The 19,258-nt window shown below is 44.0% G+C and overlaps 1 protein-coding gene across 1 annotated transcript in view; it reads left to right on the top strand.

The window, feature by feature from the left end:
• Positions 1 to 326: 326 nt before the first annotated feature.
• Positions 327 to 19,258, top strand: part of fat2 (FAT atypical cadherin 2) — a 54,060-nt gene continuing 35,128 nt past the window's right edge. Inside the window, exons 1-9 of the mRNA XM_048232166.1 lie at positions 327 to 567; positions 6,209 to 9,501; positions 10,205 to 10,516; positions 13,403 to 13,461; positions 14,064 to 14,375; positions 14,596 to 14,806; positions 17,200 to 17,339; positions 18,166 to 18,441; positions 18,801 to 19,011. Of these exons, the coding sequence (XP_048088123.1) occupies positions 6,222 to 9,501; positions 10,205 to 10,516; positions 13,403 to 13,461; positions 14,064 to 14,375; positions 14,596 to 14,806; positions 17,200 to 17,339; positions 18,166 to 18,441; positions 18,801 to 19,011 (4,801 nt within the window). The 5' untranslated portion in view covers positions 327 to 567; positions 6,209 to 6,221. The remainder of the gene's footprint in view (positions 568 to 6,208; positions 9,502 to 10,204; positions 10,517 to 13,402; positions 13,462 to 14,063; positions 14,376 to 14,595; positions 14,807 to 17,199; positions 17,340 to 18,165; positions 18,442 to 18,800; positions 19,012 to 19,258) is intronic.

The raw sequence follows: 19,258 nt of genomic DNA, 5'->3' as shown, positions 1-19,258 counted from the left end.
AATCTTTGGCAGATCAGGACCATCAGTATTTCCCATGACACGACTGCTTTGTTGGGCCGATACGGACTCTAGGAGCAGTCATGCTCATTAATATCCCATGCAGTTTTGTCTTACATGTGAATCTCTCTTTGCAGGGCAAAAGGCATCAAACATCTTGTTGCAACACACAGCCCTGGAACTCTTCCTTGGCCCAGGCCCAGACACAAACAATGGGAGAAAAAGAGAGAGAGAAAGAGAGAGAGAGAGAAGGGAGAGAGGGGGGAGGGAGAGAGAGAGAAAGAGGGAGGGACGGTGTCAGTTGGATGTAGGCGGAGTGATGGAACTCCTGAGGGAAGAAGGTTGTATCTCACTTACTCACTCTCCAACTCAGTCCTCGGGAGTGCGACCAAGTTTGCCTTAAAAAAAAAAAAAACATTCCTTTTGGGAATTTCTCTGGCGACCATGGGACAGTGGAGACCCACGTCCTTACAGTGCAAGAATGCCAACGCCACCAGAGCGTAAGCCGCTCGGCTCGGGAATTTAAGAGAAGAGAAGTTTGCTGGACGAGCACACTCTGGGGAGCCTCAGGTGAGTGCCTAGTGTACCTCGCTACCTGTCTGACCATGCTGCGGCTATATGACTAGGGGTGGTTCAGTGCCTCTGCCTATAGCCTCCTCTTAAGTAGCAGTTTTAGTTCTCAGCACTAATCCTACCATCAAAGTCCTGCTGTTGAAACCAGATTAGCAATAACTGGGTGTACTTACCTGAGACGCTGGGTAATATCTAGGTAATCTCTGGCGGAGCTCGGTATTGTTCTGCCTTGTCTACAGAAAGTAGAATAATCTCCCTACAGGTGGAATTGATTTGCACCATTGTGTGGTTCTCTGAAAAGTCACCAGTTTGGGGTGGGGGGGGGGGGGGGCAATGGGTGTACTGAGGTGTCACTGAATAAAAGGCATAGAATCACAATCAATGGCTGGCACATTGTGTGGTTGGTGCTTTCAGCTGTGGGAAATCTTTAGAGATTTTGACAGCCAGTGATTTGAAAATGCCAGAAGCATTATAAACTAGTCAAAAGTTCAAGGGTTTCACAAAACCTTTACTTTCTACTTTTTCAGCTACCAAATCAGTGAAATGATGAAGTCTTGGTCTTGCTTCTTGACACTTTACGAAATACATAATTTGAATTGAAACTGTATTTACTTTCAAATTTACATATTGGAATATTGTATTTTGCCTTTATCAAACTAATATGTTAAGTGAAATTATAATTCTGATGTGTGATCCATAGCATCTTCAAATGTAAAAGGATCCTTTTGTTTTTGCTTGTTTTATTTTCCCATATAAACTCTGTTACCATTTGGAATTTTCGATTGAATTCTAAGAATTTCTATGGCCATCCGACACCAATAGTTGTGGTTAACCCAAGGGGGTTGTTTCAGGACTCTTCTCCACCCCACAAACATACATACACCCTCCGCGGACAGTGCCTTGATCCCAATGAATCAGAACTAGCCATTTGGCCTACCTGTCCATTCTGAAGACCACTCCCAGCAATTTGGCTAATTGCCCCCAACCAACCCCGGGTGGCAATTCCTTCAGGGCGGGGGCTCAGGCCTACCCCTACCCCAGGCCCACATAACCATTATCAGAGAGTACTCCGAGAGATGCCACCGGCGAGTCAATGGGAAAACCTTAATTAGAAATACCACACAGTCCTTGTTAGAAAAAAAAATATTTTTCTTAGGCAATGGTGCAGTGAGTGTCCAAATCTCAACTGACGGCATATGACGTGAGGCAGTTTGAAAGTTTGTTACTGCATGTGTTGTGTAATTTTCTTTATCCTTCTGTGACATTATTGCAACATTCAATTTAATTGATTGGATTTAGTTTTAGGCTAACAAGTAAGCTATGTATCTGATTATGACTAACGTCCCTCTAAAGCTTGTTGATATACATGTAAATGCAACGTAGTGTAAAATTACATCTGAGGTTGGTGCATTATTAAGAAATCTTTATAATTTCAAAATGTACAGAGCAGCAACTGCAAGCCTGATCAGACTTGTTTCTGACTAAATAATATGCCCAAGTAGAATGCTGCAGACGTTTGTTTTTGTTGCAAAAACCAAGTACAACACCCCATGAGTAAATAAAGACTTATAAACGGTGCGGAGGTCTTTCATCTGGCTAGTTTGAATCTGGAAGGCAAACTGACAAGACTCGAGGACTGTGCTTTGACAGCGATAACCATCATGATTACTTTTGACATCCCATTCATATTATTGCTAAAGGCACATCCCAATGCACAGCTGGTGCCTGCAAAGGCTTGTGGGGCCTTCACTGAGTCATGATGTATGGGCCAGAGCCTGGGGTCCGAGCCTCCACATAGGTATGCAGCACTGATAAGAGGAAGTTGCCATCCACAAAATAGCTGTTCGGAGTTGTTGGTCTACAGATATGTACATGATGGTGTTTCCTCTGGTGTGACCTATTTATGGAGGATAGTTGGTGATGGTTTATAAGTCACCTGCAACAAATCTCCTTTATCAAGGGCACTCCAAAGTGTCCTGAGTAATTTAAGATGGATGTGATGAAGTCGTGAATCGCAGGAAGAAAGAAGACTGAACACTAACTGGCATTCTAAAACCACTAAACTGCAGTTTAGTCAGTCACTCGTCACTCGTCACCTAAAAAGACAACAAATAAAAGTAAAACCAACACACAACAAACCTGAGAGTTGTTGAACATACAAAAATAAAATAAATATGGGCAGGCTAATGCACATGTTCAATCAAGTTTAATCAAGTAGGCTTAATGGGCATATTTGTTGTTGAGGCTGGAGGTAATTAGTGTAGATTTACTCTGCAGGTATTACATGTCCTAGTGTACATAATTCCTGGGTGTTCTGGATGTCTTATGTTCACTTTAGAAAATGATGGAGAGTGAGAGTGTGTCTAGGCTTGTGTGTGTGTGGGTGTAGGCTTGTGTGTGTGTGTGTGTGTGTGTGTGTGTGTGTGTGTGTGAGAGAGAGAGAGAGAGAGAGAGAGAGAGAAGGCTTGTGTGTGTGTGTGTTGTGAAAAGGCCCACTTGGAGGCTGAGCGTGTGTATACAGGTTGCCTTCTCCACGGTGTTCAACTCGGGACATGAGCACACAGAGCAGCCTGCCTCTACTCACAGACCCCACTGACTCAAACACAGCCTCCTCCACAGCATGTTTCACAACTAGCATAGGAAGGTAAAGGTAGTATGTTACCATTTCCCCAGCATCACACCCACATGTGCTACATTACAAGACACTTAAGAATTCCCCTTTTAAACCAATGTCGACATGGCTCATCTTTTTAAAAGCTATAAAAATTGGATTTTAAACAGTTTTGAATTTGAACAATACATGTTCAAACAATATTTTATAGAATTATGGCTTCAATATACTTACATTAAAGTTAATGTAAAAAGATGAGTTTTCCATGCATAGACTATATATTTTCCCCCGCAGACAGGCAACTTGATCTAAACATTTTTTAACCACACAGATAGCCTGTAGTTCACGAGGGGTCGCATTGCCACTGCATTCTCTTAGGAACTCACATGGTTCTAATCAAGTACTCACCTTTTGATATTCATCAGTTTGATGGCAAGATTACAGATCACAATTAGGGATAATTTGACTAATTCACTGATAGGATACATCCATTAGTTGATGCAATTCATCATCTATTAACGTTCGAAGTAGACTACCATCAGGGCTGTGTGTGTCAGTGTGTGTGTGTGTGTGTGTGTGTATGTGTGTGTGTGTGTGTGTGTGTGTGTGTGTGTGTGTGTGTGTGTGTGTGCGATACCCTTAAAGGGATAATCTGTGGTTACACATTTTTGTGGGTGTTGGTAAACACAAAGTAAGCCTAAAATGACTACATTCTTTTTTTGAAACTAGGATAGTCCCTTAAAATAATTTTTATAATTACTTTAGTCAGTTCCAGTTAACTCTCCATGTCTTTTAAAAACATCCCTCACTCATGCACACATCCACAGAATAAATAGCAGCCTAGACACGCAATTGCACAAGCTTGTTGTGTTTACGCTTGTCCACCACTGTCCATTGTGTATCCCTTACCTTCCCCTGATCAGATCTGCCATAACGCATGCAGCCCGATGGAGACAGATAGAGGCCTTCAGGTCCAAGCATGTAGCCTCAAATATACATCTAATCATGACTCAATCTCCACCTGAGCCATCTCTAGAGGCGGCTATATAGGAATGCACTGGTGTGTCTTCGTTTCTCCAAAAGGTGTGAACTTAACAACAACAAAGTCTAAATAAAGTTAATTATTTGTTGTTTGACGTTAATGAGCCTGAAGCACACATATGTCTCCTCAGTGAAGAACTAGAGAAACTGTAAAGCAGGGTGAGACTGTAAAACACTGTTGTTATCACTATAAAGTCATTTTCATACCGTGGGGCACATTGTAGATACACATATGACTGACCTGAGTATCAGTTATCCTCTATTTGCATACAGACACCTGCCCGCCTCTAACACCAGGCTTCAGAGAGGATATGGTTGATAATAAGTTTTGTGTACAGTTAATGCACCTGAAAGCAGTGCACTTTTTGCACATACTGTATTGTTTTGTATGTAAAAGTTACAATATTTCAGATCAAGACACTACAGTCTCAGTTTTATTTCTGTCCTCTGTGTGCGAATCCTGTGTGTTCTGAGAGTTTTATATAACCCCATGACTACACAGTCACAGGACTTCAGGACTGGGCTAGGACTTCAACATTGGATTTTCCTCATAGTTTTAATTTTGAAACAGATAAAACACTAAAAAGATGATTTTTTCACTCATATTTACTAGGGGTGCCAATAAATATGGAAGGCGCTTTATGTACTTTATAATTCCAGTAATCCCGGTGTGTTGGCGTTTCACTGGGTGTTTTGCTAACTGTAAACTTCCTCCAGGGGTTATTTAGGGTGAAAAACAGGTTTCTGTTAGGAAGTCCTCCACCACTGCAACTAGATCTGATATCTGAGTCATTGACATCCACAGGCTTGGACTTGAGTGAAAGAAACAGCAAAACTTTATCATCATCTTTAAACAACTTTCAATGCCCCAATTTGCTCTGCAACAACTCTTTTAAAAGCAGTCCTTTTTCAAATGAATATATGTGTTTTGTGTTGGAAGATATAAATGGACATCTTTGTATTGAGTCAGTTTGACAGGCGGTGCCATTTATTTTAGTGATGGCTAACACACAAACAAGGATTCCATGAATCTTTTTTTTTTTTTTGCCCCTCAAAAGCTCAAGTATGTGGACACAACCACAAACATGTCACAAGCCAATCTATTTGGGAGGGGAGGGGGGAGAGTGAAGGGTCTGCTCATTTCAGAATGGGCATGCTCTCATAGGCACCATGAAAAGAGCCTGTCAGACAGGTCATCAGAGAGGAACTCCAGACCCATGACATAGCATTTACTCAGTCTGGGCGAAAACCAAAGACAGGGGAGAGAGAGAGAGAGAGACAGAGAGAGAGAGGGGGGGGGGGGAGAGATGTGTCATGCTGATGCTCCCGCAATCACAGAATGGCTCCTCTTTTCATGTCTCTTGATGGCCAAGATCTTTGAGTAAGACATTATGATAGTAGGTGCGATGCAAAAGAATGAAACTGTCGTGTGAAAAAGCAACACCTGTCTAAAACAGCTTGAAGACTATTTTCAGGCTTAAACAATGTATTGCTTGCTTTTGTCAAGGCATGTTAGAACAGGAGGCCGCATACCTCAATACAGCCTTTCACTGTGTATGAGCAAAGAACTCTCTCTCTGTCTCTCTCTCTCTATCTGTCTCTCTCTCTCTCTCTTCATCTCTCTGTGTGTGTGTGTGTGTGTGTGTGTGTGTACTGTATGTGTATGTGTGGGTGTGGGTGAGAATGTTTGCGGCAGAATATTTGTGTTCACACAATTTACAACTATGTTGCACCAAAACCAATTTGTTGCAAAATGGCAGAGACCGTTTGGCAGAGTTTTGTAATGATTTTCTTGTAAGTTATGGAAGAAATAAATGCCTTACATGAGGTTATGGCAATTATGTCTGAAATCATTTAACTTCTGGTTTTTATTTTATCTCCCTCCTTTCTGCAAACCCTTCCCCCCTTACCACCTCCCTCCTCCACTCCATTGTTTCCCCCTCTCCCTCCCTCCTTTCCTCCCTCCTCCTCCCTTCTACTTCTTAGGTTCCCTGAAGAGATGCCAAAAATGGGTGCCATCCAAGGCAGCTCTCTGCTCCGCCTGTGGGTGGTTCTGCTGACAGTGGCCGGATGCGAGGCAGGCTTGGACAAGGATAAGAACAGCTCTCCGCTGAGGTTCACCCACCATCTCTACAATGCCACCATCCACGAGAACTCCGCCCCCAGGACGTACGTGCAGAGTCCCATCCGAATGGGCATCGTGGTGGCGGATCCCTTCTGGGACCTCAAGTATAGTCTCGTCGCGGGCGACGACGATGAACTCTTCATGGCGGAGGAGGTCAGCGTGGGAGACTTCTGCTTCCTGCGGATCAAAACGCGGGGCGGACACTCGGCAGTGCTGAACCGAGAGGTGCGGGATGTGTACACGGTCACCGTGGAAGCTGTCGAGAGCACGCACAACTACCAGGCCTGGACGAAGGTTTCAATCCAAGTCCTCGACACCAATGACCTCAAGCCGCTCTTCTACCCCGCGTCGTACAACGTGGCAATTAAAGAAGACACGCCGCTGAAAACGAGCATAGCTAAAGTCAGCGCGACCGATGCAGATCTTGGCATCAATGCGGACTTCTATTACTCATTTTCCACCAGGAACCATCCGTTCGCAGTCGATCCTTTTACTGGGGTCATCACGCTTGTCAAGAAGCTGGACGCCAGTCGGAGAGACAAGTATGAGTTGAAGGTTTTGGCCGAGGATAGGACAAAGAAAATCTCTGGAGTGCAGAAGTACGCCAACGATGCACGGGTAATTGTGACGGTGAAGAAGGTCACAGCCAGTTTTCCACTGGTCACCCCCGTCTCAATCAAGGGACCTGAAATAGACAGTGACAAAGTCACCATTGACATTCAGATCAAGCCTGAACTACGTCAGATCGAGACCTTGAGCATTGTTTCAGGAGACCCCCAACAGTATTTCCAGATTATTCCATCCAATGTACAAGGGAGTGACTTCCAAGTTATATCAACCAAAAGAATTAACTGGTCAGAAAACACATATGGACTGAATTTAACTCTTCAAGCAAAGGACAGGAACAATCCTCCTCTACTTAGTCCAAAACAGGAAATACATATTCCCTCACCACAAGTCATGCCATTGAAATTTAAACAGGATGTGTATTATACAACCCTCAGTGAATTTGCTCCAGCTAAAAGTCATGTAGTTAGAGTTACAGCAAACCAAATACTTCCAAATATTACATATCACTTGAAAAGTGGTTCGGACGGTCGTAAATTTCACATGAATGCCAAAACTGGTGTTATCGTGACATCAGAGACACTTGACTTTGAGAAAAAGTCTCGGCATGACTTAATCGTGACCTTAAATCAGGGTCAGGCTGAGGCTCGTGTAATTATTGATGTCACTGACGAAAATGACAACGTCCCTATTTTCACCCTTCCATCTTATCAGGCCAGTCTCCCCGAAAACGTCCCCATAGGAACCAGTGTCTTGTCCATTACCGCGATAGACGTCGACCAGGACAACAACGGGTTCGTGACATACGCCATCGCGAACACTGGCCCGCTTCCGTTCACCATTGACCCGTTCACCGGCACGATAGTGACCACGGAGGAGCTGGATTACGAGGTGATGAAGCGCAGGTATCATCTCCGCATCTGGGCCACCGACAGCGGCAGGCCCTTCAGTCACGTGAGCGAGGTGGAGGTCACCGTCACCATGAGCAACATAAACGACAACGCCCCTCTGTTTGAGGTGGTCAACTGCAACGCCTCCATCCCTCTGGACCTCCCTGTCGGGAGCAGTATCGGGGAGGGCCTGTCCGCTGTCGACCTGGACGAGCTGCTCCAGGTCAAGTATGGCATTGCATTTGGCAACGATGACAATCTGTTTGAAATTAACCCCACGACCGGGGTCATTAGTCTGGCCAAACCCATTCCTGTGGAGGAGGAGGAGGAGGAGGGGATCAAACCATTGTCATACACGCTGAAAATTATCGCAACTGACGGCAAGTACAGCTCCGACCCCACCGCAGTCACTGTCAGCATAACGAGCAAAGTCAAAGAGGCTGTTATGCATTGCCAGGAAACTGGAGTTTTCAAACAGCTGACAGATAAGCTAATTGAATCTATCAGGCCGGTGCTGTCTGCACAAGAAGACGAGTCGTTCTCAGATGTCCACATCATCAACCGTCACTCTCCAAAGTTTGCTTCAGGCACTCCCAGCACCATTGATGTCAGGGAGAACACTCAAATCAACACAACTGTCCTTCACATCAAGGCCACGGACAATGACACAGGCTTTAATGGTGAGCTTGTCTACGCCATCCCAAATGGAAATGAGAATGGGTGCTTTGCAGTGGATATCCACTCTGGAGAGCTGCGTCTAATTTGCCCACTAGACAGAGAGACCAAGGAGTTTTACATTCTAAATATAACAGTCTATGATCTTGGCACACCACAGAACTCAGTGTGGAAGTTTCTGGCTGTGAATATTTTAGATGTTAACGACAACCCACCACTGTTTGAGCAGTCCAGATACATCATAAACATTCCAGAAAATGCTGAAGTAGACTCAAGTATCTTTAAAGCACAGGCCGTAGATTTCGACATGGCTGACAATGGAATCGTTAGGTATTCTCTGTTGACACAAACAGATTTATTTCAGATTAATGAGGAGACTGGTGAGGTGAGTGTCACCGGGCGACTGGACAGAGAGATCATGCCCAGGCATGACCTGAGGGTGGAGGCTAAGGATCAGGCCAAAGAGGACCCTCAGCTCTTCTCACTGATGGATTTTGTGGTGGTGTTGGAAGACGTTAATGATAATCCTCCCAGATTTGCTCCCAAAGTCTACAGGATTAAGGTCCCTGAAGATGTGCCTGTGGGAACAGTGCTTTTGTGGGTTGAGATCCATGACCTGGATTCAGGGCCTGGAGGGCTAATCAGCTATAACCTGAAGAACAATGAGAACGGGATCTTCTTCCTGGACACGGCCACGGGCTCCCTGACATTGGAGAAGGAGATGGACTTCGAGAGGAAACAGATGTACAACCTCACCGTCCGCGCAGTCGACCATGGCCTGCCCCGATCACTCTCCTCCTCCTGTTTCATCGAGGTGGAGGTCCTGGACGTCAACGAAAACCTGAACAGCCCGGCCTTTACAGAGTTTGTCTACACGGCACATGTGATGGAGGATGCAGTGGCAGGAACGTCCGTTTTGACTGTGACAGCTGCTGACAAGGATGTAGGCAGAGATGGAGTCGTCAGATACTTCATCCATGACGGTTCAGGCCTGGGAGTCTTCACTATCGACGAGGAGACAGGTACGTGCATGTACTTCTTTTTTTGTGCATAGTTATATAATGGATAAGTTCTTTTCTATGCACTTATCTGATTAAAGTTGGAACTGAAAAGAAGAAACCCTTGAGGGATTTTTGTGTTTACTTTCATACGCATGTTTTGGTTGATGGATGCCTGATGTTTAACGCTTTCAAGTTGATGAACAAATTTCATGCTACTTGATCCTCCAGACCTCACATGTTATACATGCAGCAACATCCTGAGTGCCTATTTAGTATCCAGTAAGTGAAGGATTATGGTAGTGGAGTGCTGCAATAACTCATATTATGAATGCACAGAGGACCCTTTACTCGTTTATCCTTCATTTTAATTTATATTATTTTAATGGAAGAATCATAAATTGTTTGTTATTTATTTATTTTTTTTTATTATTTTTTTTTTTTTTTTCAATAAACAAAATCATAAATTGTTTGTATGATAATATTTCTGTTATGCTGCTCATAGTGCAATTATTGATTCAAGGATGTTTCAAACCCTGCATAGTATTAAATTATATATACCTGTAAACACAGTGGAATTTCTTCATTGCCTTTTTATGTTTATATTACTTATATAATATATACTTATTATTTCTATATTATTTTAATAACAACATACATTTTTGTTTTTTAATGTTTTCTTCTTTTCCTTCTTCTCATTTCTTATTTTTCCGTCTTATTCTTACAGGTGTAATTCGGACTGTGGACACGCTGGACAGAGAAACAGTCACTCACTATTGGCTGACTGTCTACGCCACAGACTTAGGCACCGTCCCACTGGCGTCCTGGGCAGAGGTCTATCTGGAGATTTTGGACGTTAACGACAACCCTCCGGAGCTGTCCCAGGCCATCTACTTTGCGTCAATCCAGGAAAACCAGCCTCCGGACCTGTCTGTGCTCCAGGTGTCCGCCACCGACGTGGACAAGTCCTCCGAGAACAAGCTGGTCTACCAGATCTTAGAGTCCCAGCGCACATACTTTGCCATTAACTCTACAACAGGTACGGTGAATTAGAGCCGATTACAAGAACACTGACTGACATGCATGACAAAGGGCCTTCTTTAATTGGACAGGTGATAAGTTCACACGTAGGGTGCACTGAATCGTCACTGTGCATTTAGAGCTCATATTGACTTGGTGGTTTTATTTTTCACTTCATGTTTTACAAGCTCTGTGTTAGAAAATATTCTCCTTTAATCCTTAAGAAACAGATGATCCCAGTTGATCCTCACTTGCTGGTGCATTCAAATCCATCCAGCGAGTCCAGACACACTCCCTATCTTCACAGAGGTGTGCCACTAAATAAGTTACAGGGCACAATGTAACTTTTAAATACATGTAAACAAAATTTGATCAGATTATCATTATTATGGCTTTGGGTGTGGTGTTTTGGCTTCTTACGGAAAAGCTCCTTAAAGACCTTTGAATGTGTAACCCTAAACAGACGCTTTTCTGAGCTCTTCTTCTCTGTCCCTCACCGAAGCAGACAAGGCAGTTTGGTCCTCTGCCTTTGAAGTGTACCAGTGAAAATTAGGGCGACATTAACCTGTGTCGCAAGTTTGTACTTGTCCGTCCTCGTCCTCAGCCTCCCACTGCTTTGTTGTCGTGTCGGCCTTGCCCGAGGGCAGTGCTCAGGGATTACGGAGAGGGAAAAGTGGTTCATCTTGAAGCTGAAGGGACGAAAGACTACAGGGAGTGCACTTTTAACACGCTGAATCAACCTTCAGAAGCAACATATTCAGCTCTGAGAGAGGCCACTTTCACTGTGTGGCCCATTTTTTTTATCAAAGGCTGCAGAGAAGCCGGAGTGTCTGCAGTGAGCAGGGAATGAAAGAAAAGAGTCACAGACTTATCTTCAAATACTGCTGGTTTGGTTGACTCCATGAACAACTGTTTTTTTCCAGTATGTTTTGGATACAAAGGCTTCCTCTTGCTCTTTCCATGTGAAGCTTTGTGAAACAAAAACAAAACAAAAAAATAGAGAGAGATTAATTAACAGGTCAGGTCTGATCTCGATCTTCGTGCTGATACTGTGCTCCTACCTAATACCTGCCTGAACAAGACAAGCTGACTAATGGATGAGTCAAGAGAGCTTCTGTCTTAAAGGGACACCAGGCAAGCCTGATGCTTTTTCTCTACGAAACTCCCCCTCGCTCGGTCTGAAGCTCTTTTCCTTTTCTTTGCATCTTCCGTCAAGAGTTTTCGTTGCTTCTTCGTCGGCTCTGCCATTATACACACGTTTGCAACAATCGCTAGCGTTTCGTTAGCCTGCCTCTGTGCTGTGAATGCAGGATGTAAACTGATCCTGCTTCGGTCGGCGGGTACGATACACTGAACTTGCAAGTGGGATATTCTTCCTACAGGCAGTAGGGGCGGGCGAGAGAGTCTTCATTCGCCCTGTAATGAGTCATTTAACCATATACCGATTTATGAAGATGAGTAATTAACACAAAAACGTTGCCTGGTGTCCCTTTAAGAAAACAGACCGACATCATTAATCATTCCTCACTAAAATACATGATGGTTTCACTTAAACAGTAAACAGTAGCCATCTCACTTAAGAATAGAAAAAAATCAATAAAGGGATTAAAGGTGACTCACATACACACACATGAGCATGGCAGTATGGAGATTTAATGTTTCACATAATCCTATATATTTTCACATCAAATATCCATCATGGCTGCCACGCGTATCCTGCGGTTTGGTGTGCTGGTCGTGCATGCCCTCACATTCGCAAAATGCAATAGAGGCGATTGTATAGGCACAGTATGTGACTCTACATGAGCATGCAAGAGTGGCTTTATTCACAACTCTGGGTCTAAAGTCTGTGGTTGGCTCTCAAGTGAACACCTCCAGTGTGATTGCTTGTATTATCATAATTTCTTCTCTATTATTGTGTTAAATGCTCCAAATGTAAAGCATTTTGAGTGGCAAATAAATAAAGCTCATTATTATTATCATTATTATTATTATTATTATTATTATTATTATTATAGTAACACGTGTGCACGTAGTACTGAAGCAGGGTTTCGTTCACAGCGCAGCCTGCTGTGTAATGCTTGGTCAAAAAGGAAGTGTATCCCAGGCCTAGGGAACCTCTGCTCCTCCTACTGCTGCTGCTCTCCAGGTGGATGTTAATGTCATAAACACACTTTCTAAAACGACTCTGGCTCAATGGCTTGGCCAAATAGAGGTGGCCATAAAAGCTCTGCGGGGTTGCTTGGGAGTGTCGTAAAAAACCACAGCTCACCCTGTAGGTGTCTTCCCTCCTGCTGTCTGCCCCTGATTGGAACAACACCCTCGAGTGTTTACGGTCGGCATGGTTAATGGGCGCCATTCTCTGGAGAAACAGTCTATCTTCCCTTTTCCCCTTCTTTTTGACACTGTCTGTTGACAGAATTAAAAGTCTTGCTAAACCTGTCCTTACAAAACAAGAGAAACTTACCCTACCACACCCCACCCCATCCCCATCAACCTTAATTCTAATTTACTCACTTTTGGGTGCTTTTACCAACCGAGGTCCCTGTTGGTCCCTGTCACAAAGTCTGTTTCTTAGCAACTCCATGATTAGTTCTCTCCTGGCAAAACGAGAGGCCTCTCTCTCTCTTTCCCCCCGGTGATGTCCCGGGCAGGGCATCTTTGTGGACTCCATAAAAAATTGCTTTTTCTCCTTCCTCCCTCTGTCTTTACTCCTGTTTTTCTCCAGAGGCCCTTATGCAAGCAGTGAACCTGTATAAACAGTGCTAAAAAAAGCCAGGGATTTATGGAGGGGGGGGGGGATGGACAGCCTGGGGCACTGAAACAGGTGTGCCATCCTAGCGAGAGTTTGGCCATTGATCACCCTGCCTGTTCTTCCTGTGTGTGTGTGTGTTTGTTCATCAAGGTGTGATCACTTCCCTCACTGCGCTGGACCGAGAACAAAAAGCGGAGCATATTATTGAGGTAAGCTCCTTTTCTGGCTGACATAAAATAGAACATAATCCATCCCCTGTCTAATATCCTTAAACAGTGTATCAATCTGATCAAGTATTTACATTCACAGTTGCACCTGCAAATCGCCTCCATTCAGCATGACTAACATATGTGTTTGTGCACAGTAATGTATCAATAATTCAGCAATGACTACTAAGGTCTGTGTATAGCCATGCAGTCAATAGGATTTGTATAAAAGTTGACATTGTGACTTAAAGCACTAGAGCAGTGGTGATCAATGGAGGTGTTTTATTTCAATGGAGTTTTTTATCCCCATTGACAGAGTCCTTTTGACTCCCATCACTGACTCATTTGTGTCAAGGTGGCCTGGTTTCTGCCCTTTTCTTCAGCATCTTCTCTCCTGTCATCACTCAGAGTTTGTTTGACAGCTGTATACGTCTTCTTGGCTCTGATGGTGTTCTAAACTATGTTCTATTTCAATTTGTGTCATTCTCTCTCTCTCTCTCTTTCTCTCTCTGTTTACCTCTCTCTCTGGTGTGTTTATCTCTCTCTCTCTCTTTTTTTCTCTCTCTGTCTCTCTCACTCCTTCTCTGTCTGTCTGTTTTATCCAGGTGATCGTGTCAGATAATGGCAGCCCGCCTCTGCGCTCCACAGCCTCCGTGGTCATCCGGGTGAAGGACGACAATGACAACAACCCCCTTTTCAGCCACAAGATCTTTCAGGTCCGGCTCCCGCAGCGTCGTGGCAACGACAGTCCACAGGAAGTGTACCGGATGGTTGCCCGCGACAACGACGAGGGCCCCAATGGGATGATCACGTACAGTCTCCAGGACAACCAAAAGGGCCGATTTGAGATTCACCCAATTACTGGAGTAGTGTCCTCCAGAGGGGACTTCTCTCAAGGCAACTACACCATCCTCACGGTATGAGGAATGTTCACAATGCCAAGAAAATCAATTGTGGCCGAATGCTATTTACTATAGTGTGTGTGTGTGTGTGGTGTGTGTGTGTGTGTGTGTGTGTGTGTAAATGCTTGGGTGTGCAGCATTTCCCCACATGTGAAATGTGATGCATCATGGGTGATTGTAGAGGCTCTTGAGAGCTCCTCTTTCACTTTTTCCATTCAACCCTCTTGTGCTGCAGATCAAAGCCAGTGATCACGGGAGTCCCGTACGGACGTCCACGGCCCGCCTGGACATTGAGTGGCTGGCCACCCCCAACCCCAGCCCCGAGCCGCTGGCCTTCGACGAGGCCCACTTCACCTTCGCTGTCATGGAAACGGACCCTGTCTCCCACATGGTCGGGATCATAAGTACAGAGATCACATCCAATCTGCTCTGGTTTGACATCACCGGTACGTTAAAAATAATAGGATAGTTTGACCTCTTGACCTGTAATCATCACATGTTAACAAATGGTTCACACAGAACTCACATATTAAGCATTTCTTAGAAGGTGCTTCCCACATCAGACAAGACACATAAAAGATAAGACATCATAGGCTTTCATTTTTAGTAATATTACAGTGATGAAATAAGAATAAATAAGAAAAAGTCTCATATGTATGTAGTTTATACTGTACACATGCATAGTGAAATGCAGTGAGTACAAACACACTGCACACAATAACAAATGGCTTGTACAGATGGATAACTGGGCATGTCAAGTGCTATCCATCCTGCCAGTGACCTGTTTGTGGAAGGTTACTTCTTACCCGGAGGGTTTAGACTTTTACCCCAGGTTTGAAGGTAGAGGGATGTGTGTGTGTGTGTTTGTGTGTGTGTGTGTGTTTGTGATGACAGGCCAGAGCCCTGGAGGCTCTCCTTGCTCCGACAGATCTACAATCCGTCTCCAGGAACTTCAATGGGTCAATTGTGTCTCAGAGCTGTGTGTGTGCGTGTGTGTGTGTGTGTGTGAGAGAGATGCAGGAATATTTTGTTGGTGTGTGTGTGTGTGGTCATACAGGAGCTTTGTGTGTGTGTGCGTGTGTTTTTGCTGGGCCCTGCCAGGGTCACTGGTGTCTCAGAGCTGTGCCCTGTGGTTAATCACTTCGTATGACCTTCACTCTGCACCCCGTGACCCCCTCAGGTCACTCTCTCTACCTTACACGTCTTCACACAACCAAGCAGCCAAACACAAACCCATCCATCCTTAGAATTGCACTACCGTTGAGGAGCGAAGGTGGTTGGCAGGCAGTTGGATGTTTTGTAGGTTGAAAATGCATCATAAGAAAGAAAGAGAAAAAACTGAATGGCCTTGTCTTGATAAGTGGCTATATATTATTGTGCTTAGCATGAACCCTTGGACATGTGTGGGGTTGAATGTTAATGGCTTTTGTATGAAATGTGTTATCTCGCCCAGAGAAAAGCCCCCCTTTTGATACAGCCCACTTAAATTCACACTTAGTCAAGTAGAGTCAAGCTGCCATGCAACGCTGAAGGCTGTTAGTCTGTATATGAAGTCTGCTGGCACAATTGTATCAAATTCCTTTTTTTTTTTTCACACCCGAGTTGCTCGGCAGATAAGCAATTTTCCGCCATGGCTTTGCCCGAAGGGTTGAGATGCATTCATCTCTCTCTCACACTGCCGACTTATAGAGTGGGGTTCTATTACAAACCTCCAGCTCGGTAACTCAATTAAATATCGATTATAAACACATTCAACTAAAGATGGTCCTCAAAAAAACCCGCTTTCTTCTCTGTTCTCCAAAGAACCTTTCATCGATACCGCCTTATCTGTCACACGGATTCACTGCCATGGGATTTCGGGAGGGCTTTGCTTTTGTGCAGCCAAAAGCAAACATTACTGAAAGTGGCCAGCTAAAACAAAGCTGCCAGAGGGACTCTGTCTCTTTCATGCGTCCTGACATCCCAAAAGCAAAGCAGCTAAAGCAGCACTAATGTACAGGAGTGGACGGACACAGACATGTTATGGAAATGCATAAGCATACGCAGTCTTTAAAAAAAAAAAAAAAAAAAAAAAAAAAAAAGGTGGGACTTGTCTATAAACACCATCTGCCGTAGCAGGCATGAGTTTACCCCTAACCGTCTCAGACGTCTGTTCTGGCCGCGCCACTGCCAAATGTTTCCCCTTAAACAATTGTTGTTGTTTCTCCGGTACAATTCGGCACAGGGGGCTGGGCTTTTGAAGTGACCTTGTTCTTCTGTCATGACTACTTCGCACAAGACTGAGCAGGAGAGCGGAAGGGCTGACGTAGCTTTCATGACAAGGATGAAGAATTCATGGGCATTTAATGACAAAGTAAAGGTTTTGTACGGCTGCCTTTTACGGATGAATAAAGGGAAGATGCGGGCTATGAATGGGAATATGTGTGTGTGTGTGTTGGTGGTATGGCATGTTGTCAGAGATCAGAGATCTTTAGGACAAGCATTCTGGTGCACACAAACACAGTCACAGACACATACATGCATATGCATGCACACCACACACACAAACACACACACACACACACACACACACAGCTCTTTGGTCTGTCTTGTCACTTGTCGCATACCTTTAATTAAAGGGTCAGTGAAATCAGTCGACATGTCTCTGTTTGGCCTACACCCATGCATACTTCTGTTGAAGTACACAAATGTAGTCACTCAGCTCCCCATCAATCCATGTGGTTCCCACTTAAAGACTGTCGTGCAGTGATAAGAGAGATATTGTTGTCTTTGCTCTCTCAAGTCTACTGAGAACATGGAGGCACTGATACTAACAATCTTCCCACTATCTCCTGCACAGGCGGTGACGACGATCAGGATTTCGACATCGATACGAACACGGGCAGCATCGTGGTCGCTCGGCGCCTGGATGCGGGGAAGAGATCCAACTACAATCTGACAGTGAGCGTGACAGACGGCTCGCAGACCATCACAACCCAGGTGACAACACGGGTGCTCACGACAGAGCTATTTTGCAAAGTGCCATTCACTCGATGGCTTCCCACAAGCACATAAACACACAGTTTTGCACAGCTGGCCTTTAAAAACAACAAACGTTTACAACGAGTTCTGAGGCTATTCTCATTAATGTAGTCCACATGAAAAGGGTAAAAGGCAAGCACTGAGTTTGGCATAAATTTTTTAAAGGATTCAAAATCCATTCTATTTCATAGATTACATACATTTCCTACATTTATACATACAAAGACTAGGTTTTATTGCACTGTATGAAATATGTAGAAATGAACAATAACAGTATAACAATAACATTATAATCAATCCTACCCATACAAAACAACTCACGTATTAAATAAAATACAACAACATTAACAATGCTGAATTGAACTTTTTTTCACCTAATTTATAATCTCTTATTTAGTCTCTAAATTTGTTTTAATCTCAGTAGGAAAAAGTTACTGCAAATGCCATCTGAGGCCAAGTCATCCTTCAGCATCTGTAATTCTCTGTGTATTTCTTCCTTAATGGTTTGAATAGGGTGTTTGATGTGGACTGCAGCTGGCATCAGACTGTTATCACTGGAAGTTTATCAAGTCACGTTGCACAGACACTTTCCCATGAACTAAACTCAAATGCAAATCACATTCCTCCAACCCAGCAGTCTATTATCATTAACAAAACCAAAAACCAAATCTCTTTCATAGTCAAATCAGCTGTGTATTGCGTATACAATGTACACTGAGCACCAAAACTGGTTTGTGCAGAATGCTCAAACATCCACATGATCTGCTGCCCCCTCCTCCCTCAGGCCTACATTCGCGTAGTGGACATGAACGAGCACCGTCCAGTCTTCCAGAAGGATCTGTACGAGGTGAGGGTCCCTGAGGATACGGCGCCTTGGAAGGAGATTCTGCAGGTGAGCGCACAGGACGCCGACATCAACAGCCGACTCCTCTACTCCATCCACAACAGCGTCCACCCAGACAGCGGCCGCCACTTTCAGCTGGACCCTCGGAGCGGAGTGCTGGTCATGACCGAACAGCTGGACTTCGAGGCGCTGCCCCTGCACATACTGACCATTATGGTAAATATTATTAGTATTAGTAATAGTAGTAGTAGCATTAGTAGTAATAGAGTAGTAGTATATTTTTCTGCCACAGTCTAGAGTTGGGCTTCACATTAAAATGTTTATTTGAAATGAAGAAAAACTAACATTTCATTTTAAGTTTCCTGTTATGGACTAATGTAATAAATCTCCACATTTTAGTCCTAACTTGTATCCGTTTCATGACCTGTTATTAACATAAACAACTTTATTCAATCTTCATGACACAGAGGAGCGTCATGATGAGTCATAGGATATGATTCAGACAGTAGTTTCAGGTGGGCGTTAGAATGTTGAATAACAATGAACGCTACATTTCCTGCTCTCCTCTTGTGAAGGTTCGAGATCAGGAGATCCCACCGAAAAGAAACTTTGTTAGAGCCTTGATCCATGTAGAAGACTGCAACGACCACACCCCGACCTTCACGAGTTCTCGCTACGAAGGCAGCGTTGCTAATTTGGCTCTTACGGGCACTGAAGTTCTGCAAGTTAAGGCGCTGGATAAAGACACCGGAAGCAACGCTGAGATAGTCTACTCTTTTCATTCCGGTAAGATATACTGTGGACCACGGGGAAGAGGTTAATAAGGCCTGATTGAAAAGCAAAAAAGTTTTTCCAACTATAAATCATTTCCCGTCTGCATGTGTGTCAGTGCAGATGTGGGTGTACAGGTATAATCAGAGATAATTGAATATGAGCCGTGAGGCTCATACAATATAGGCAAAGTAATTATGATGAATAAGATTAAAAAAACACAAACACATTCACAATAAGTCTCTCTTCTTCTCTGTCTCCA

This window comes from Alosa alosa, chromosome 21 (genome assembly GCF_017589495.1).
Source record: "Alosa alosa isolate M-15738 ecotype Scorff River chromosome 21, AALO_Geno_1.1, whole genome shotgun sequence".
NCBI classification, from domain to species: Eukaryota; Metazoa; Chordata; class Actinopteri; order Clupeiformes; family Clupeidae; genus Alosa; species Alosa alosa.
The sequence above is the reverse complement of the archived record's forward strand: the minus strand, read 5'-3'. Positions and strand labels throughout refer to the sequence as shown.